General features: G+C 46.8%; 3 protein-coding genes and 1 pseudogene across 3 annotated transcripts; 3 read left to right on the top strand and 1 right to left on the bottom strand.

Annotated features, from left to right (window-relative positions):
• Nucleotides 1–942: 942 nt before the first annotated feature.
• LOC117857157 (26S proteasome non-ATPase regulatory subunit 14 homolog) lies at nt 943–4,424 on the top strand. Its single transcript, XM_034739665.2, has 6 exons — nt 943–1,163; nt 1,274–1,451; nt 2,907–2,988; nt 3,554–3,730; nt 3,811–3,978; nt 4,087–4,424. Exons 1-6 carry the CDS (start codon nt 1,037–1,039, stop codon nt 4,276–4,278), a joined length of 924 nt encoding a protein of 307 aa, XP_034595556.1. The 5' UTR covers nt 943–1,036; the 3' UTR covers nt 4,279–4,424.
• A 408-nt stretch (nt 4,425–4,832) lies between these two features.
• LOC117857158 (uncharacterized) lies at nt 4,833–7,530 on the top strand. Its single transcript, XM_034739666.2, has 6 exons — nt 4,833–4,975; nt 5,059–5,262; nt 5,340–5,636; nt 5,905–6,066; nt 7,054–7,137; nt 7,228–7,530. Exons 1-6 carry the CDS (start codon nt 4,946–4,948, stop codon nt 7,333–7,335), a joined length of 885 nt encoding a protein of 294 aa, XP_034595557.1. The 5' UTR covers nt 4,833–4,945; the 3' UTR covers nt 7,336–7,530.
• Nucleotides 7,531–7,684: 154 nt separating this feature from the next.
• LOC117857159 (uncharacterized) lies at nt 7,685–10,668 on the top strand. Its single transcript, XM_034739667.2, has one exon. It carries the CDS (start codon nt 9,563–9,565, stop codon nt 10,439–10,441), a length of 879 nt encoding a protein of 292 aa, XP_034595558.1. The 5' UTR covers nt 7,685–9,562; the 3' UTR covers nt 10,442–10,668.
• A 1,574-nt stretch (nt 10,669–12,242) lies between these two features.
• LOC117854741 (putative serpin-Z12) lies at nt 12,243–13,360 on the bottom strand (annotated as a pseudogene).
• Between the last annotated feature and the right edge of the window lie 4,209 nt (nt 13,361–17,569).

Raw genomic sequence — 17,569 nt, 5'->3', positions numbered from 1 at the left:
AAAATAATGAGGAGAAATCGAAACGGAAATCCTAATGACTAGAGTGTTCTAAAGTTTTCGATGAAATCTTTACTTATTCCGTCTGCCAAATTGAATTGAAAGTCTCAAATTCAGGATCTTCCGCTGCACGAATCTCCTGGGAAAGAAGAATGATTAAAGGGGATGAATCAGCCGATCGAGAGAGCATGCATATCCGTTCGCATCGAGAAGGACGCCATTCGGCTCAGCACTGGCTTGCGGCGGTCACCTTTTTTAGTGCGTGCGTGTGTGTGTGTGGAGGGGATAACGTAAAGTAACGCGGCTGCTATGGTGACATGGTGTAAAGAAAGAAAAGAAAACGATCAGACATGGCCATCTGGTTTGCCGTTCATTGGCGAGTTTAGAACGTGGCCGTGCTTCCAATAATGCAATGTTGTTACGAACCAAAAGGGGTGCAGGTGCGATGCCATTTTGGTTTGGGCAGGCTGATTTGTGCTGTTTCTTGCTAGGATTGGGCGAAGGAGCTAATAATCTGCTCCTCATCCTGAATTGCCTCTACCACAAAGTTCCAGATTGCTTGGATCGAAAAGCAAAAACAAAGCTCCAGGTTGGTAGTTTTTTTTTTTATTTTCAGTGGAGGTTGGTAGCTTTGCCTTTTGATAGAAGTAGTGGTAGGATGAACCTTGCCAGAAGGCTGGTTACAAACAATATTCAAAACCTCGGTCTTGCCCTGCGCAATTGTTTTTTCTTTGAGGAAATTGTGCTGCAAATGTGCGGCCCAATAATAATAGGTAAAGGCCCGCGGGCAGCCTTGAACCAAACTGGCCCAACCGTTTCTTCGCAGACAGACTAGCTGCTTTCCAGCCCACCACGGACTCCGAACTGGCCCAGCCGCGACCGATTCGGTCCCGGGCACAAGCCGTGCGGTCGAAGAAAGAAATTTAACCGGCGGCCGGGAGCCCGAGACCGCAAGCGAACCCACGATTTCGCAAGCAGATCGAACGAACCGAGCCGAAGCGAGAGCAGAGAGCAAGGCGAGGAGGCGGCGGAACCGGCGATGGAGCGGCTGCAGCGGATCTTCGGCGCCTCCGGGATGGGGCAGCCGCCGACGGACTCGCCGCTGCTCGACTCCTCCGAGCAGGTCTACATCTCCTCCCTCGCGCTCCTCAAGATGCTCAAGCACGGTGCGTGGATCCCCTCCCCTCTCCTCCCCACCCCTCCCCTGGAACCTAGGGTTAGGGTTCATCTCCGGTTTTCCTCCCCTTTTGTGCCTGACGCGCGGTTTCGGTCGCAGGGAGGGCGGGCGTGCCCATGGAGGTCATGGGCCTCATGCTCGGCGAGTTCGTCGACGACTACACCGTCAGGGTCGTCGACGTCTTCGCCATGCCGCAGAGCGGGACTGGGGTTAGCGTCGAGGCCGTCGACCACGTCTTCCAGACGAACATGCTTGACATGCTCAAGCAGACCGGCAGGTACTGACGATTTTATGAGTGGATCTGTGATGCATGCTTTTTTTCCCCTTTTATCCTTTTGGTTTTACTGGTTCATATTCAGTGCTTGATTTTCCTGTTTTAGTTGATAACATTGGGTAGGCTCATGCCCTTGAACTGCTCTGAAGTCCAGACATATGTCTATTGGTTGCGATGTTGTTCCTTGTTTCGATTAAGTGGAGTTGTTTTGCTGGTAGTGCGCAATAATTTCGAAAGTATTACCTGTATCAGAGCTTCTCATAAGGATTAAGGAAGGTAGGAAAATTTTCTGGATAGCAATGGCATTGGCAATGCCTTTTATTCATAGTTATAATTTATTTGACAAGTACAAGTTCCGAATTTCTTTAGGTGGCAGTAGATCCTCATATTCAGTAGGCTCAAAAGGTTTTACTTTAGTTTGTGCTTAGCACAATGGAAATCAAGAGCTTACGGAAGCAATTTGTTTTTGTGTTATGGTGTAGATGTTTTTGTTGCCCATGTAATTTTGTTCATTACAAGCTACCCAGCTATTTTACAATGATGGTGCCCACAACTTCTTGGTTTGAATTGTGATATACCACCTGAATAGTATATGCAGAGATAATGATAGGGTTGTAGAAGTCGATGTCTTTTCTCTGATCACAATCCTTCCAAATCTTCACTCACAGAGCTTCATTTAGTTCATTAGCTAATCTGCCCAGCTATTTAACAATGCTGGTACCCACAAACTCTTGGTTTAAAATCAGGATGGACCTTCTGAATAAATTATTCAGTTCAGAGATAGTGACAGGGTTCTAGAATTTGATTTTTTTTTTTGATCTGATCACAATCCTTAAATCTTCACCCCAGAGCTTCAGTAGCGTTAGCTGGTTATGAATTATACAGTGTTGCTGGTATGTGCACTGAACTTGAATTCATCTGGCAGCCTTAAACTCTGTGGTTGTCAAGGATTAGTTGACTGAAAATTGCAATGGCCTGAATGGGTTATGCCATATGTTATTGTGTTTCATAATGTTGTTAAAATAAGACTGCTGCAGTGGATTTGCTTGAGGCAGTATTTGTGGTCACATCTTTAGTTTTATTTCCTTATTGTTAAGATTATGCGTAAATAGATTTATCAAATAATCAGATAAAGATTGTGTGCACATAACATATCTTTTTGTTCATTCAAAGTTGTTTACACATCTCTACTACTTCAAAATTCGAGTTACTAGTGATGATCACCGTTACTGCCTTACGCTTTGCTATATTTACCCACCACCGCCACTAAACACAAAACGGGGAGAGGGTGTCGTGGCTCATAGAGGATCAAACCATTTTGTATATCATAAAATTTTATTTACAGCAATGTTGGCCATAGCTGTAAATACCTTTTTCTTTGGTCAACTTACTCAAGATTGTTGCTTTTACTCAGTTCAGTTCTGTAGGATTACGCTGACATTTTTTTCTCTTTTACAGACCAGAAATGGTTGTAGGCTGGTATCACTCGCATCCTGGCTTCGGTTGCTGGCTCTCAGGAGTTGATATCAATACTCAACAGGTATAATGCTTATAGCTTACCTTCTATGCAAAAGGGGTCATTTATCTCGCGCTGACAAAATGAGATAACTGCTGTAGTCCCACTCTATTATAGGCCATTTCATTAAATACTGATAGATTGCACTTTTTTAAATAAAACATGAATATAAGAAACTAATAGATCAACTGGAGGAACTATGCTGCTTTTCTTTTGTTTTCAATTTAACTACCTTCATTGTGTAGCATGTCTCCTTGAAAGTTGTCACTGAACCTACCCTGTTGTCATTAAGTAGCATTATCAGATTATCTACGTGGTATACATGTTTTTTAAAAAAAAGAAAACTCGGAGACATGGGCTAGTAATTTACCCCAACTCACTGGAGTTTTTCTTCTATTAACTAGCCTTTGTACTTCTTTGCATAATTTGTTTTGTATCTTTTCTATATCCATGATCTGGAGATAGGAAGTTGTAGATAATGACAGAGTTTGTTTGCCATAGTGCTAAACACTCTGCACTCATTTGCATCAAAGTACTTAGGCTAAAACTCTTATGTATATAAGCTAAAAAAATCAATATAAATTTGCAGAGTTTTGAAGCTTTGAACCCCAGGGCGGTTGCTGTTGTGATAGACCCCATCCAGAGTGTCAAGGGGAAGGTGGTTATTGATGCATTCCGCCTCATTAATCCTCAGACCATGATGCTTGGCCAGGAGCCACGACAGACAACGTCTAATGTTGGCCACCTAAATAAGCCATCTATTCAGGTAAATACTAAATAATATGGATTACATGAGCTTGTTCTGTTCCCTTATACATATTTTGCTCATATCTCTTTTTCTTTCAGGCTCTTATCCATGGGCTGAACAGACATTACTACTCAATTGCAATCAATTACCGGAAAAACGAGCTTGAGGAGAAAATGTTGCTGAACTTGCACAAAAAGAAATGGACCGATGGACTAATTTTGAAGAGGTTTGACACTCACTCGAAAACCAATGAGCAGACTGTCCAGGTGTGTATACCATTCATCTCCCTTTAGTTGCATTGAGATGATTTTTTCTTCTGTTGATGCTTCATACTTCTTCTGCTCATTAATCATAATGTGACTTCTCTTGTCCAGGAAATGCTGAACCTAGCCGTCAAGTACAACAAGGCAGTGCAAGAGGAGGATGAGCTGCCACCTGAGAAACTCGCGATAGCAAATGTTGGTCGGCAAGATGCGAAGAAGCATTTGGAAGAGCATGTGTCGAATTTAATGTCATCAAACATAGTTCAGACCTTAGGAACCATGCTTGACACGGTTGTCTTTTAGGTTGTCACTCTTGTTGTACCTAACTGTCTACACATACCCACTTTAAGTTTATGGAGGCCTGACATGTGCAATGACCTTACGCCAGATACATTTTGGTTCTAAGGTTTGTTTATGAATGCATTCTTCTGTTGCTTGGTGTTGTTTAACTTCATCTTTACGGTGTTCTAGCTATGTTTAAGCCAACGTGGGTGCAGAAGTCCAGTGGATTGTAATTGTTCTTGGGAGACTTATGACCTGTGGTGTGGGATGTGGGAGCTGTTTTTTTTTTCTTTTTTTGTTGGTAGGGAGTGTTCCCCTGTGGTGACTCCATGTTAGGCACTGGATGAAAATGGATCGGATCTGTACGATATACATGGATCAAATTTGGATACGAATAGTGCTAAGATGTGTCGAATTGTGTCGAATATTGTTATTCATTTTATTTGGATCTGAGTATTCGGACGGATTTGGATACGATACCATTTGATTAAATTTGTTCCAATCTGGGTTTGAGTTTTCACGAGGAACGCGACAAGTGGAATGTCGTCACTGCTGATTGCTGCACTCAGCAGTCAGCAGGACGCACTCACAGTCACATGTATAAAACCCAACACAAAGAAGTGCCGGAGCAGCAGCCGCCGCTGGCGATAGCACAGAGCCCCGGTCAGCAGTGCTCGTCGTCGCAAGAATGGCCAAGAGTGGCATCCAGTACGCCGTGGTCAGTACAGCTCTGCTCTGCACTCCCTTCTCTCGATCTGCACGGGGCATGACGTGGCGTTGTCGCCGGTGTGGCCGTCGCAGGTGGACGCCTTCACGGCGGAGCCGTTCAAGGGCAACCCGGCCGCGGTCTGCCTCCTCGAGGACGCCGCCAAGGCCGCCGACGAGCGGTGGATGCAGTCCGTCGCCGCCGAGTTCAACCTCGCCGAGACCGCCTTCCTCCTCCGCGACTCCTCCTCCGCCGCCGCCCCACGGTTCCAGCTCCGATGGTTCACCCCCGCCGCCGAGGTACCCCCATCCACCTCACCGTTGCACAGCCACTCGTTTTTTCAATCTTGAGAAGAGCCTTCGCGCCGCCGCTCCAGGTCGAGCTCTGCGGCCACGCGACGCTGGCCTCCGCTCACTTTCTCTTCACATCCGTCCTCGCGGAGCACGAGACGCTCATCGAATTCGCGACCAAATCGGGGATTCTCACCGCCGAGAAGGTTCCTGCACCGGCGAGTGCGGCGGCCTCAGGTGAGGGGAAGCTGTTCATCGAGCTGGATTTCCCCATGATTGACCTTGTCGATTGCCATCCTGCCGAGCTGCCGTCCATCCCCCAGACCCTGAACGGAGCTTCCGTCGTCAGCGTTCAGAAGTCGGCGACTGCTGGTGACCTCATTGTAATTCCTCTAATCAACTAATCCTTACTTCAGTTGCTCCTTTCTTCAATTTCTAGATTTTCCTCGATCAGGACTGGAGAAGTTATACATATTAATTCCAAACAGTTGCTCAACAACATAATATTACTATGTACAATAACACTAAAATTATTTATAAGGTGCATAAACTTAAGTAAAGCTATAGAACAAAGATAAACAAGAGTGATAATGAGGGAGTTCTATTTGTTCAGGTGTAACTCACAAAAAGAAAATGTGATTCGGTTTTCAGGTGGAGCTTTCATCAGGAAAAGAGGTTGCCGATATCATTCCTAACATCCATGAAATTAAAAACTGTTCAGGCAGAGGAGTTGTATTTACAGGGCCAGCACCTGAGGGATCTGGTTATGACTTCTTCACGCGTTTCTTCTGCCCAAAACTAAACATAGATGAGGTGAGGTGATGCCGTAATCTTTTCCCTGAACTATGGTGAGTGTTGAAGCTTGCTTAACATACAAACTAAACTACAATGACGCATCCATTATCTGTCAAATATGTATACTATATTTTTATCAAAATCTCCTCTCAAGAATTAATTCGATCCGACCTCATGCATATTACTCCTGTATAACATATATACTGTAGAGCTCTCTGATTGCGGAACGTTATCATCCTGCCAGTCCTAATGTTAAAATGACTAAACTGTTATGACATCTTCTTTCTCAATGAGATTGTTATAGGAGATTTGAATGGCATATTGCCATACGCAGTTTAGAAGGAGAACAATCTATGAGACTGGCTATTCTTTCCATCGTTGTAGTTAGTTATTCATTCTCTTTCAAACATACCAAGGTTCCACAGTTCCTGTTCATACATATGAAGTACCTACTGACTCAACGATGACTAGATTTGTCTGGTAACAGAGTAGGATAATCTATGTCATGTTGGGCTTGTAAAGAAAAATCAGAAATGAAAACTCTACTACTTTGTGGAAATGCACATCTTGGCAAACAGCTTGTTTCCTGGAATGGAACCTCACTTCAATGCCTTTAGACGCCAGGTCCATTTTTTCTCATGAATGTTCGTGGCTGGCAAAGTTTTTTCTGTGTTGGTTTCCATGCTTGTGTTAGCTTGCAAATTTCACGGTCAAACCCTCTAATTGTGGAGTCGGAGCTGCTGTCTTCCTTGGCAAGCTCAGCAACGATGACCCGTGATGGGCCCGGTCGCTTGTAGATAGTTGTAGTTGTATGCGGCTTGTTGGTAGTTGTAGTTGTAGCCTCAGGTGTGCTCCGTAAGTGGTGGTGATAAGGTTGGTGGTTGTAAGGTTTTTGAATCCGGTTTCCCTCGTAAACCGGATCAACTCTTTTCTTCTTATCTTATTAATATACGCTTCCTGATCTTTAGGAAAAAACCCCCCCTCTAATCATTATGTTTTGGACAGGACCCCGTTTGTGGCAGTGCGCACTGTGTTTTAGCACCCTTTTGGGGCGCGAAGCTGGGAAAGCAGAAACTGACAGCATTTCAAGTATGTCCTTCTAACAATGCTTAAGTGTTTGATTACTTCTTTCCTCGACCACCGTCAAATTGGTTTTCAAGTTAATCCGCATGTCATCAGGCATCTCGACGGAGCGGAATATTACACCTGGAGTTGGAACCTGCAGGCAGGAGAGTGCGAATTCAGGGAGAAGCTGTCGCTGTGATGACTGGTACCCTCCTAGCCTAGCAGCTCTCCGTGCATGCTTCCATTCATGAAACACAATAGTCAATGAATCTGCTGGCAAATCTTTTTGTCCTGCTATGGGATTGTTTAAAGTTATTCAGTTTCGGGAATAAAAGATCCTGAACTTTTCTTGTGGACTGGAATAAAGTTGGAGTGAAATCGTGATGTCCTAAATTACCAGCTCCTTTTGGTGCGTCATTTCTCAGTGTCCATAGCAGGAGAGTTCTAGAAAAAAGTGAATGATGCTTTGATCTGAATTGTGGATATAAACAGTTGAGAGTGTGCAATGGTTCCGGCACAACACGCCAAAGTTGGGGCCTCATCTGATCCAGGTCCACTAGAGCTCACAGTCAACTAGATAGTCTTACCCCTAACTTGACAAAAAAAAAAAAATAGATGAGAGCTACCAGCTCTCCTAACAATCTCCCGTCAGACTTTCCGACCCAGCTCTTTAATCTCACACAACTAACGCAAGTCAGCCGGTGGCTTTGCGATGGGAATGGTGCGACGTGAACACGTAAGCTACCGCATTTTTCAGAAGCAGGGCATTAGGATTATGAGGGTAACTACGACTCTGGGATAGCGTGAGGGGTTGGTACTCCAATAGTATACTAAACTTTAACGGACAAGATCGAAAAGGTAATGAGCAGTATTGACTCGCTCATTATTTTGTATAAAACGCAGCAGGGTTTATCTCTGGGGACAATAATGCAAGCACCGAGTATTCTACTCATCCGGTCGCTCTCTCAGCAAATGCAACTCTGTGTTGTGTCTGCCGTGTTATATGTACAAAGGTGCAATTATGCATTGAGCCCCCCAAAAAAAAAAAATAATTGAGTCTAGTACTTGTATGGCGAGCAAAAATATCAACTCATAAGTAGCAACATACACTACTGGTTACATGTATCGAGAGTAGGATCCTTATTCCTCCGGTCAGCTTTATATGACATTTCTGAAAAACGTCAATATGAAGTTGACAGAAAAGGGTAGCATACAGAGGTGATTAGACCATTGACTGGACTCCAGATAATGCCGTAATGGGATGAACACGGTGCGTGGAATGTAGCACAACTTGGACGAAGAAGGGTGAACACTATCTACACTAGGACTTAATTAACAAACCAATGATCAATATAATTAGGAAAGTTGGTACATCCATGTGCATCGGCAAGCTGGAAGAAGCATCTTATGTTTGATAAATGTGACGAGTACTAGAAAAATTTCAATCTCAACACGCAAACACATGGCCATCTCAGATCCGCGGGGATCAAGTTATTTGACGGATGAGATCTGGATCACAGACTGCACAAATTAAGCTTCAAACTTCCACATGAGTGCCATAGCCTACTCAATGGTAAGATCTGAACAACCGTGGATGAATTAGTAAAATAAAAGACGGTACTCCTCATTTTCAAAATACATGTCGCTTTAGCCTACCATGCTTGCCCCTTTAACCTTCCTGTCAGCTTCTCACCATGAAAAGTCAGAAGCTCAAAAAAGTTGTATCTATATGGAAAGCTGAAAAGCTTAGTTTTTCGAGCTTTCCATAGCCTTTTGAGCTCAAAAAATTAAATACATCTTCTAAATGCTAGTGTTAAGGAGCTAGCATAAGTTTTTCAGAAAAACTTAAAAGCTGTAGCTCAAACAAACAGGTCCAAACTATCTTCAAAATACATGTCATCGTGAACTTCTAAGCAATTTTAGTTCATGTTTGGCCGTCACCCTTCATTATTTTTTTTATCACTGACTACTAATTTATTTTTGCATGCGTGTCTTATTTCGTGTTGACTTCACCTACGCAACCATGCACGCACCAATTAATAGTTACATTAAAATCGTGTCATTTTAACTTTGTGCTTATTCAAACTAATTTAAATTTGACTAATCTTATATATGTATATATATCATGAGATTTATCATGGAATATATTTTCATAGTATACCCATATGATGCCATAAATATTGATACTCTTTGCTATAAATTTGATTAAAATAAATATAGTTTGACTTAGGAAAAATTAGGATGACAGTTTTGTTGGAGCAGAGGATAATAAATATGTAATGTGCAAACTGTATATGTTATTATCTATTTGATGAGTGAGAAATATAAAATTATACAAGTAGGCCTACACGAAACTTCTTCCTCACGCGCCTACTTAAGTCCTCCCACCTTATTATCGCCATCCCCCACAAGCAAGCGAAAGAAAGTACCGCAGTGAGGACAGGAGAGCATGTCATTCGGCAAGGGTTGGTTCCAGAAGGACCAAGCCGCCACCAAAGCATCCATGGGTTCCCGCTACGAGGTGGAGGTGACCGTGGGCTCGGCGCGCGACCTCAAGAACGTCAACTGGCGCAACGGCGAGCTCAAGCCCTACGCCGTGCTCTGGGTGGACGACGGGCCCAAGAGCTCCACCCACGTCGACCTCGACGACGGCGAGAACCCCGTCTGGGACGAGAAGCTCGTCGTCCAGCTCCCGCCCTCCGCCGCCCGGCTCGAGGACGCCGTCCTCCACATCGACATCGTCCACGCCAACGCCGCCGAGGGCGTCAAGCCGCTGGTCGGGTCCGCGCGCCTCCCGCTCCGCGACGTCCTCGACGACGCCGGGGTCGGGGGCAAGGTCTCCCGCACTCTCCGCCTCAAGCGGCCCTCGGGCCGGCCGCAGGGGAAGCTCGACGCCCGCGTCGCCATCCGCGAGGCCCCGCCCCCGCGGTACCACCACGATCCGAGCCCGTACCCGGCGCCGTACGGCCATCCCGCCGGCAGCGGCGGCTCGCGTGACCCCTACTACGCCGCCCCGCCGCCGCCCTACGGCCAGCCGCCGTACGCCGCGCCGCCGGTGGGGTACCCGGCCGGCGCCTACGGTTACGGAGGCGGGCCGCAGCCGGCGTACGGCGCTCCTCCTTCCGCTCCGGCGTACGCGGCTGCGCCGGTGGTCGGTGCCCCCGCGGCGGCGGGCGCTGCTCCGCAGAAGAGCAACAAGATGGGGATGGGGACAGGTCTGGCGGTGGGTGCGGCGGCGGGAGTGCTGGGCGGATTGGCGCTCGCGGGAGGAGCGAGCTATCTCGGGGAGAAGTTCGACGATGACTCACACGATCACGACGACTACTAGAATCGGGACGGAAGGCGACGACCGGCGGCGTGGCATGGCCGTGGCCCATGTGAATAAGGAACGATCGAACAAGAGGTCCAGAAATAAGCGAGACTCCAAAGCAAGATGAATCAAAAATTAAAGTTTGGCTTTCTGTTCATCTCCGCAGCCTTTTTGTATCTTAATTTGTTTGCTTGCAGTACAACTTGAATTGAATCTGTTCAAAAGGATTTTTACTTTCGACATAACTTCAGTAAAGTTTCGAAGGAAATGCTAGTAGATCGCGCAGGCAGGTCACGGCTTGACGCCCTGGCCTGCGCACCTCCCTCCTCAGTCCAACTGGCAACTACGAAACCCAAGTACCCAAACCCAACCCTGCACACCCTCGTGCCTTGACCCTTCAGCGTTATTATTCCCTGGGAAATGTCTTTCCACGACCGCATGATCAATCTAAGTCGTCCATCTCTCACATGGTATACCATCCAACCATTGATTTTCTTACCTCTCCGTAATTCCCTCACGTACCCCATAATTCTCTCGTCAATCCCAATCACTGATTTGAAATGGATGCCTACGATAGAACATGTGATCACACAAGTACATGTGAAAAATACATGTTCGTTATTCCCTCCCAAATTCATGTGCCACTCCATGTGATCACAAGTACATGTGAAAAATACATGTTCCTTATTCCCTCCCAAATCCATATGCCACTCCACATGCGCTGTGCAGCCTTCAGGTTCCTCCTTCCTCATGCCATGAGGACAAAAGCGCACCATCGCGTCGGTGGCTAATGGGCAACGGCCAGTGATGAGGTCAGCCCCCTCCTCCCTTCGGCGGTGGTGGCTGAAGCGATGACAGTAAGGTGCGGTGACGGGGCTGCTGTTTGTCAGGAGTTAATATAGGGAAGAGGCGGAGGGACTGAGAGGCGGCACGCCACCGGGACTGAGCGGGAGGTACTGGAGGCGAGGACAAGTAGCCTCCTCGGTTAGGGAAGGACGGTGGTGGGAGATGGCCGGTATAGTGAGGGTGCCGCTAGGGCAGTGGTCGAGGCTGATAGCGGCGGGCAACTCAGAAGGTGATAGATGGAGCAGTAGAAGAGATGAAATGTTGCTACCGCCGGTGCAGAGACGGACCCTCTACATTACTTCCCTCCATTTCAAATTGTAGGTCGTTTTAGCTCTTCTAAATTTATATATACTATTATGCATCTAGATATACACTATATTTAGCCGCATAGCAAAAACTATACATATAAAAAAGTTAAAATAATCTACAATTTGGAATGGAGGGAGTAATGTCCTGCAGGAGCGTGCATGCAAGTCTTGGTGGTACATCGAACCTAGACTACGCGTGCGAACCTAGATTACGCGTGCCAATCCGTTAACGACTGTCGGTGCACGTGTTTAGTCAACTTCACCTCAAAAGAATCTTCCCCACCTTGTTCAAGGTTCATTATGATCTTCTCGAGGAGCTCACAATGAAATCCAAGCCCGGGTCTTCCTTTGCTGCCTTCCACCTTCCTCACCTCGTCTCCCGCTTTAAAGGATGGAGGTGCCTGGTTTTTCCGTGTCCCGTCGAAACGCACCAGCCTAAGCATTTCCATTGTTCAAAACGCGGAGAAAAATTCCATGGATAAAACTTGTAAAAAAAATAAGGGTGAATGACAAAAAATAACCTGAAAATTATCCAAAGAAATAAAGATGACAACTATACTTTGCGATATCCGATTATGAAATACTCCTTCCGTCCGGAAATACTATTTGTTTTGACTTTTCTAATTCTTGATATGTATCTAGACTTAATATATATCTAGGTTCATCTAGAAATAAATCAGAATGAATAGTAATTTAGAACGGAAGGAGTAGGTGCCAATCAAAACAAATACCTGATGATCCAAGAGCAAGGATAAAATGAAATGCAGCTAGCAGTGCCATGCTTGTATATGCAAGCATGGTACACATCCCTCCATCAGGGGATTCACCACTTAGCCAAAGAAGAGCACAGCGCCGGCCCACTCCTCCACGACGGCGAACAAGAACGGCCGGTCCGCCACGAAATCCACCGGGGGTGGTCCCACGCTCCCACTCAGACAGACCGACAAACGGCCGTGGCCGCTGAGGCCACGGTGCCATGTATCATCGATACGGCGATACGATACGACGATACAGCGATACGCGATTTTGGAAAACAACACAGTGATGATACAAAGAGAGTATCGGAATATCGAAGTATCGAAGTACCGGATACGCAAGTATCGATACCGGCCGGTACGGCAGGGTCAGTGAAGTATCGGTGATTCGTAGCCACGGTGCCCAGCTCGTCCACCTCAATGGTGACCTTGTGGTACACCCCACACTGATCGAGAGCCCGTCTCCCCCAGCCACCATGCCGGAGAAGTCGCCGCCTCCGAAGGCTCCAGCGAGGCGGCGACTCCCATCTTATTCATGTCCTGCCTCGGACTCGAACGTGAACCTGAATTTGGGAACCATGAACCGCCCCACCGGAACCTTGGCCGCCGGCGTGTGCTTCCTGATGAACCCCGGCGTCGAGACGGCCTTGTCAAAGAGATCGGTGATTTCCAGAGAGCCTCGCCGTCCGGGAGAAGGAGCGGCATGTAGAAACGGTAGAACAGCGTGCCTCGGCGGCCGCTGTCGTGACGTCGTTCCGGTATGGCAGCTTGAGAGCCTTGAAGCCGGGCCGGGGAAGACGGCGACCTGCTGCTGCTCGAATGGGCTCGTCGTCGTCATGAACGGCACGGCTGCGGTGGTGCCGTCGGCGAGGTGGAACGGCGCCGTGATGGTTCTCGAAGGGTCGAAGGGCTGAGCCCACGTGCGTTTGCGAGGACGACCATTTGTTGACGGGCCGACGGAGCCGGGAGGGAGGACGTCTCGGATGAGCCCCTTTCGTCGCGTCGGCCACGAAGGCGTTGACATGCATGCTGTCTCCCTGTTCAGCCTGCAACAGCAAGCCCTTTCGTAAAACTTGTTACACACTAACACACTACCCAGATTACAGAAATCCTTTTTTTCTTTTCAAATGTTTAAGTGAACTCGCTCTACATATATACTAGTCTGTACTGTAGCCTGATTTTCGTATATGATAGTCAACGATTTCGTTCAAAGAGCGAACTTTCAAGAGTCGTTCATGAATCTGTTTGCATGTGCTACCTGAGATTCGCAAAGATTGTGCTATAAGGCTCTCCACAGCGTGTTGCTATAGACTATAGTGGTGCTTGAAAGGGAGAGAGAAGAATTTAGTTGCCCAAAATTTGGAGGTGCAAAATTACTGTTATAGCACTGTAGCACACTGTAGCATTTCGTTTGTATTTGTGAATTATTATCCAAACATTGACTAATTAGGCTCAAAAGATTCGTCTCGCAAAGTACAACAAAATTGTGCAATTAGTTTTTAATTTCGTCTACATTTAATACTCCATGCATGTACCACAAGTTTGATGTGATGGGAAATCTTCTTTTTACATGGTGTTAAAGTTGGAAATTTTGAGGAACTAAACGTGGCCCTAGCTCCACTCCGCACACTGCGGCTACCGGTGCCCGCGCCAGAAAGAAAAATGGAGAGCGGCGAATGTACGTGCGCCGGTGCTATCTTCGTAAAAAATTATTTTCCTCCCCATCCGATGCCGAACTGGGTCACGCATGCTTGAGGCCCAAGCGTCCAGACCGTACTTTTTTTTATTACCTCGTGGGCCCCGCAGCAATGCTTGCACATTGCAGCATCCGAAGAGCGATGCCCGGTTTTTCATGGTGGGGCCCAAATTTTTTCGGGCTCCACTCTCACGCTGTGGATGGCCTAATCGCGACCGTTTTACTTTTAAAAAACAAAAAATCACTTCCGTCTCCTATTTACTTTGTCCGTTTAACCCTTAAAAAAAATTTAGACTCGTTTTACTCTCCCAAACTATTTTATTTATTCCAATATACCTCCTAATTAAATTTCTTTTTTTTATCTTCACGTGCAAGGTACAAGTTGAGTTTTAATTTTAAATTTTATCACTTGGCTTATAAGTTGACGCTCTACATTAGAAAAAATACTTCAGATTGTTTTCACGATTCGTACAATTTTGTATATCTATGATTAATTTCGTATTAAACATTTGTAACCTATAAAAATAACTATGTAAAATTCTTAGTATATTTTTTACATAAGATATCAAGTTTTATATCTACTCATAAACTTTGAGCTCAAAATTCAACTCATACATGGAGGAAAAAAAACTAATTAGGAGGTAGATTGAACCAAATGAAATAACTAGAGAAAATTTCCTACGTGACATTAGAAGATAGACCAATTCCCTATTTAATACTTGGAATTTCAATCTTCCTTATTTGACATCAGCTCTAAGATTCATGCCTTCTGTGGCACTACCGTAAGATTTCCTGGCTAACGCCGTTAAGGTGGACAGTAAATGATCAAAATGCCCCCATGTGAGATTTAGTTCCTTAGCATTTTGTATGCAAACATCATTGTTGTGGTGTCCGGATAGAGGCTGGGATAGGGAAAGAGAAATAAAATGGATAAGAAGGAGAGGGTACGAAATTTTATACCAAACCCATGTTCGGATTTTTTTGGTTTGGATTAGGAATTGTCGTGGGGCCACACTAAGTGCAAAATAAATAACTGGTTTTCTCCTCCGCTAGCTCACATCTACTCCCGCTCAGCACTCCTACCCATGCGGCAAGGTGAGCTGCACAGCCGCTGGCCTCGGGTCTACGCGCGGCGGCGCGTGCGGTGCGAGCTGCGGCTCCGGTCCTCCACGCGGCGGCTTCCGTGCGACGCCGGCGGCAGCTCCTGCCCCTGCGCGACGATGGCTTCGACCCTACACGCGGCCGCGGCGTCGGAGTCCAGCGGCAGAGCCTAGCGGGTCAGGCGGCCGGCACGGCAAGGCGAGTGGTGGCTAAGCAAGCGAGTCCGCCGCCGCTGCAAATCTCGACGACTTCGATGGACGGAGAAATTTCGATATTTGACATCGAATCCGCAGGCCTCACTTCGTAGTCCTTTCAAAATATAAGCCTCCGCATGCGAATTCTTTCGATTCTTTTGTTTCCTTTTACTTTTCCAGGCTAGTAAATAGACAAGCCTGCCCCTGCCTTCTCCTCTCCATCGATTGGATCAGGCCGGCTACATCTCGTCCCTCCGGTGCCTCTCTCTCGCTCCTCTCGGTCAAGAACGAAAACCAGATGGAGTTATCTCCTCTCCGCCGCCGCCGTCCACGAGTTGCTCCGCCGGCGAATCTGCGCTGTCTGCTACCGGTCCAGGTAGGTGCCATACCCGGCCGGCCCTCTGCGGACGCGGCATCCTCGCGCCGCCACCAGCTGTGCTCGCGCCGCCCTCAGTCCATCTCACCCCCTGCAGCAGCATGGCCCTGCTCTCTACATGCAGCGTGACAAAGCAAAGAGAAGATTCAGAACTCGTTCATGGCAATTTTTGTTGGATCTTGAATCCTCATGAGCTAAGGTCTTTGATGTGACTTCCTGGAAGCACATGCCAGCACATGGTCGAACCCAATCCTTTGCGCATGCGGCACACCCATCCACTTCTCCTCTGCTGCTCTGCATCTCCCTCTCCTTGGAGCCCAATCAAGGCTGAATCTCGGCTGCAGAGCTCCCATCAATGGCCCCACATAGTCGTCCTCCTTTCATGCACTAATCCTTGTTTATAGAACCCTCAAAACGGATTCCCTGGCCGAAACGCTCAAGCCGGTGAAGCTCCGGCGGTGGCGCCGGCGGCACCGCCACAGCTTCGCCCAGAGGTCGTCACCCTCCCGCATGCCTCCTCGCAGATAAGGCAAGGGCAAACTGGTCCTGAAAAACGAGAAGGAAAAAGAAATAAAGGAAAACAGAGAAAAGGAGAGGAAATCCCTCGAATCAAAGGAATTCGCACGCGAAGTGTCATATTTCGATGTCAAATATCGAACGAGCATTAATACTGCTGCCTGCCCCACGCGAGTCGGCGCCTGCTGCCTGCCCTGCGCGAGTCTGCCCTGGGCGGATGGATAAGGTCCCTATAGCAAGGGTATTTTGGTCCAAACGTTCACAATCTGATACCGCACGGGTTATAAATGATTCGAGCCAACGGAACGGGTGGTAGTGTGATACCAAAATTTTGATTCAGTGTCGAATAAGTAGAAAGTAGGATTGAAATTCCAAGTGTCACGTAGAGAATTGATCTATCTTTCACTATTATACATGGAATTTTCTCTATAGAGAGGAGATCAGTAGCTGTGGCAAGTGACAACTTGAGGTGGCATGTGGTGGTATCAGAGAGGTAAAATGATGATGCTAGGTTGGTGGCATCATGAACCATGCGTAAATTTTTAGAGAAAATTCCTATTTGACACTAATAAAATGAGCGTTTTTTTTACCTTGGAAATTTCGATCCTTATTTGACACTGAATTTAAATTTTATTCCCTATTTGACCCTACTGTCAATTCTGTTACATTCGTGAAGTCCCTTGCAGATCTTAAATGGACCAAATTACTACTAAGCAAACTGAACCAACCATATGCCAGTTTGAACTTTGGAGGGTGAGAATGGCTGCGCTAGTGCGCCTCGCCGGGGACGCCGGGGAGGTCGGGCTCTGCATGGGACGGGATGCGGCGGCTGGCGACTGTGAGTGTGGAGGCTCCTCGCAGGGGTGGGAGGACGGGACACCAGGCTCGGCCGCGGGCAAAGGCTAGGCAGGTGGCCACGTGCGTCGAAGCGGCTGGCCGGCTACGCTAGTAGAAACTGTCGTAACTCGAGCTAATTTTTTAGATTAAGAAAAATAATCGATCTTGAAATGTCTATGACCATAACAACAAATTTGGCCAACTAGCCAGACAATACATGAGTACTTAGACTCCAAACCTCAAAATAAGGAACATAAAGATAAGAAAGAAAGAGACTAAGAAAAAGCTAGAAAGACTTAAGCTTCAAACTTCTTCTATGCCCGTGCTTCCACCTTGTTTTGATCCTTCTGCAGCAACGAAATTCATATATCTATTGTTGTCTTAGAAACTATTGATGTTAAGATCGTCCTGCCATGCATATTGAAAGACAAACCGAGCACCGCCAACGCTTTAAGCTCACCATGGTTCCGCCAATCCAAGGACTCCAAAGCGACACCTCAAGAGCAAAGCATCGTTA

This window comes from Setaria viridis, chromosome 5 (genome assembly GCF_005286985.2).
Source record: "Setaria viridis chromosome 5, Setaria_viridis_v4.0, whole genome shotgun sequence".
Classification (NCBI taxonomy): domain Eukaryota; kingdom Viridiplantae; phylum Streptophyta; class Magnoliopsida; order Poales; family Poaceae; genus Setaria; species Setaria viridis.
The sequence above is the reverse complement of the archived record's forward strand: the minus strand, read 5'-3'. Positions and strand labels throughout refer to the sequence as shown.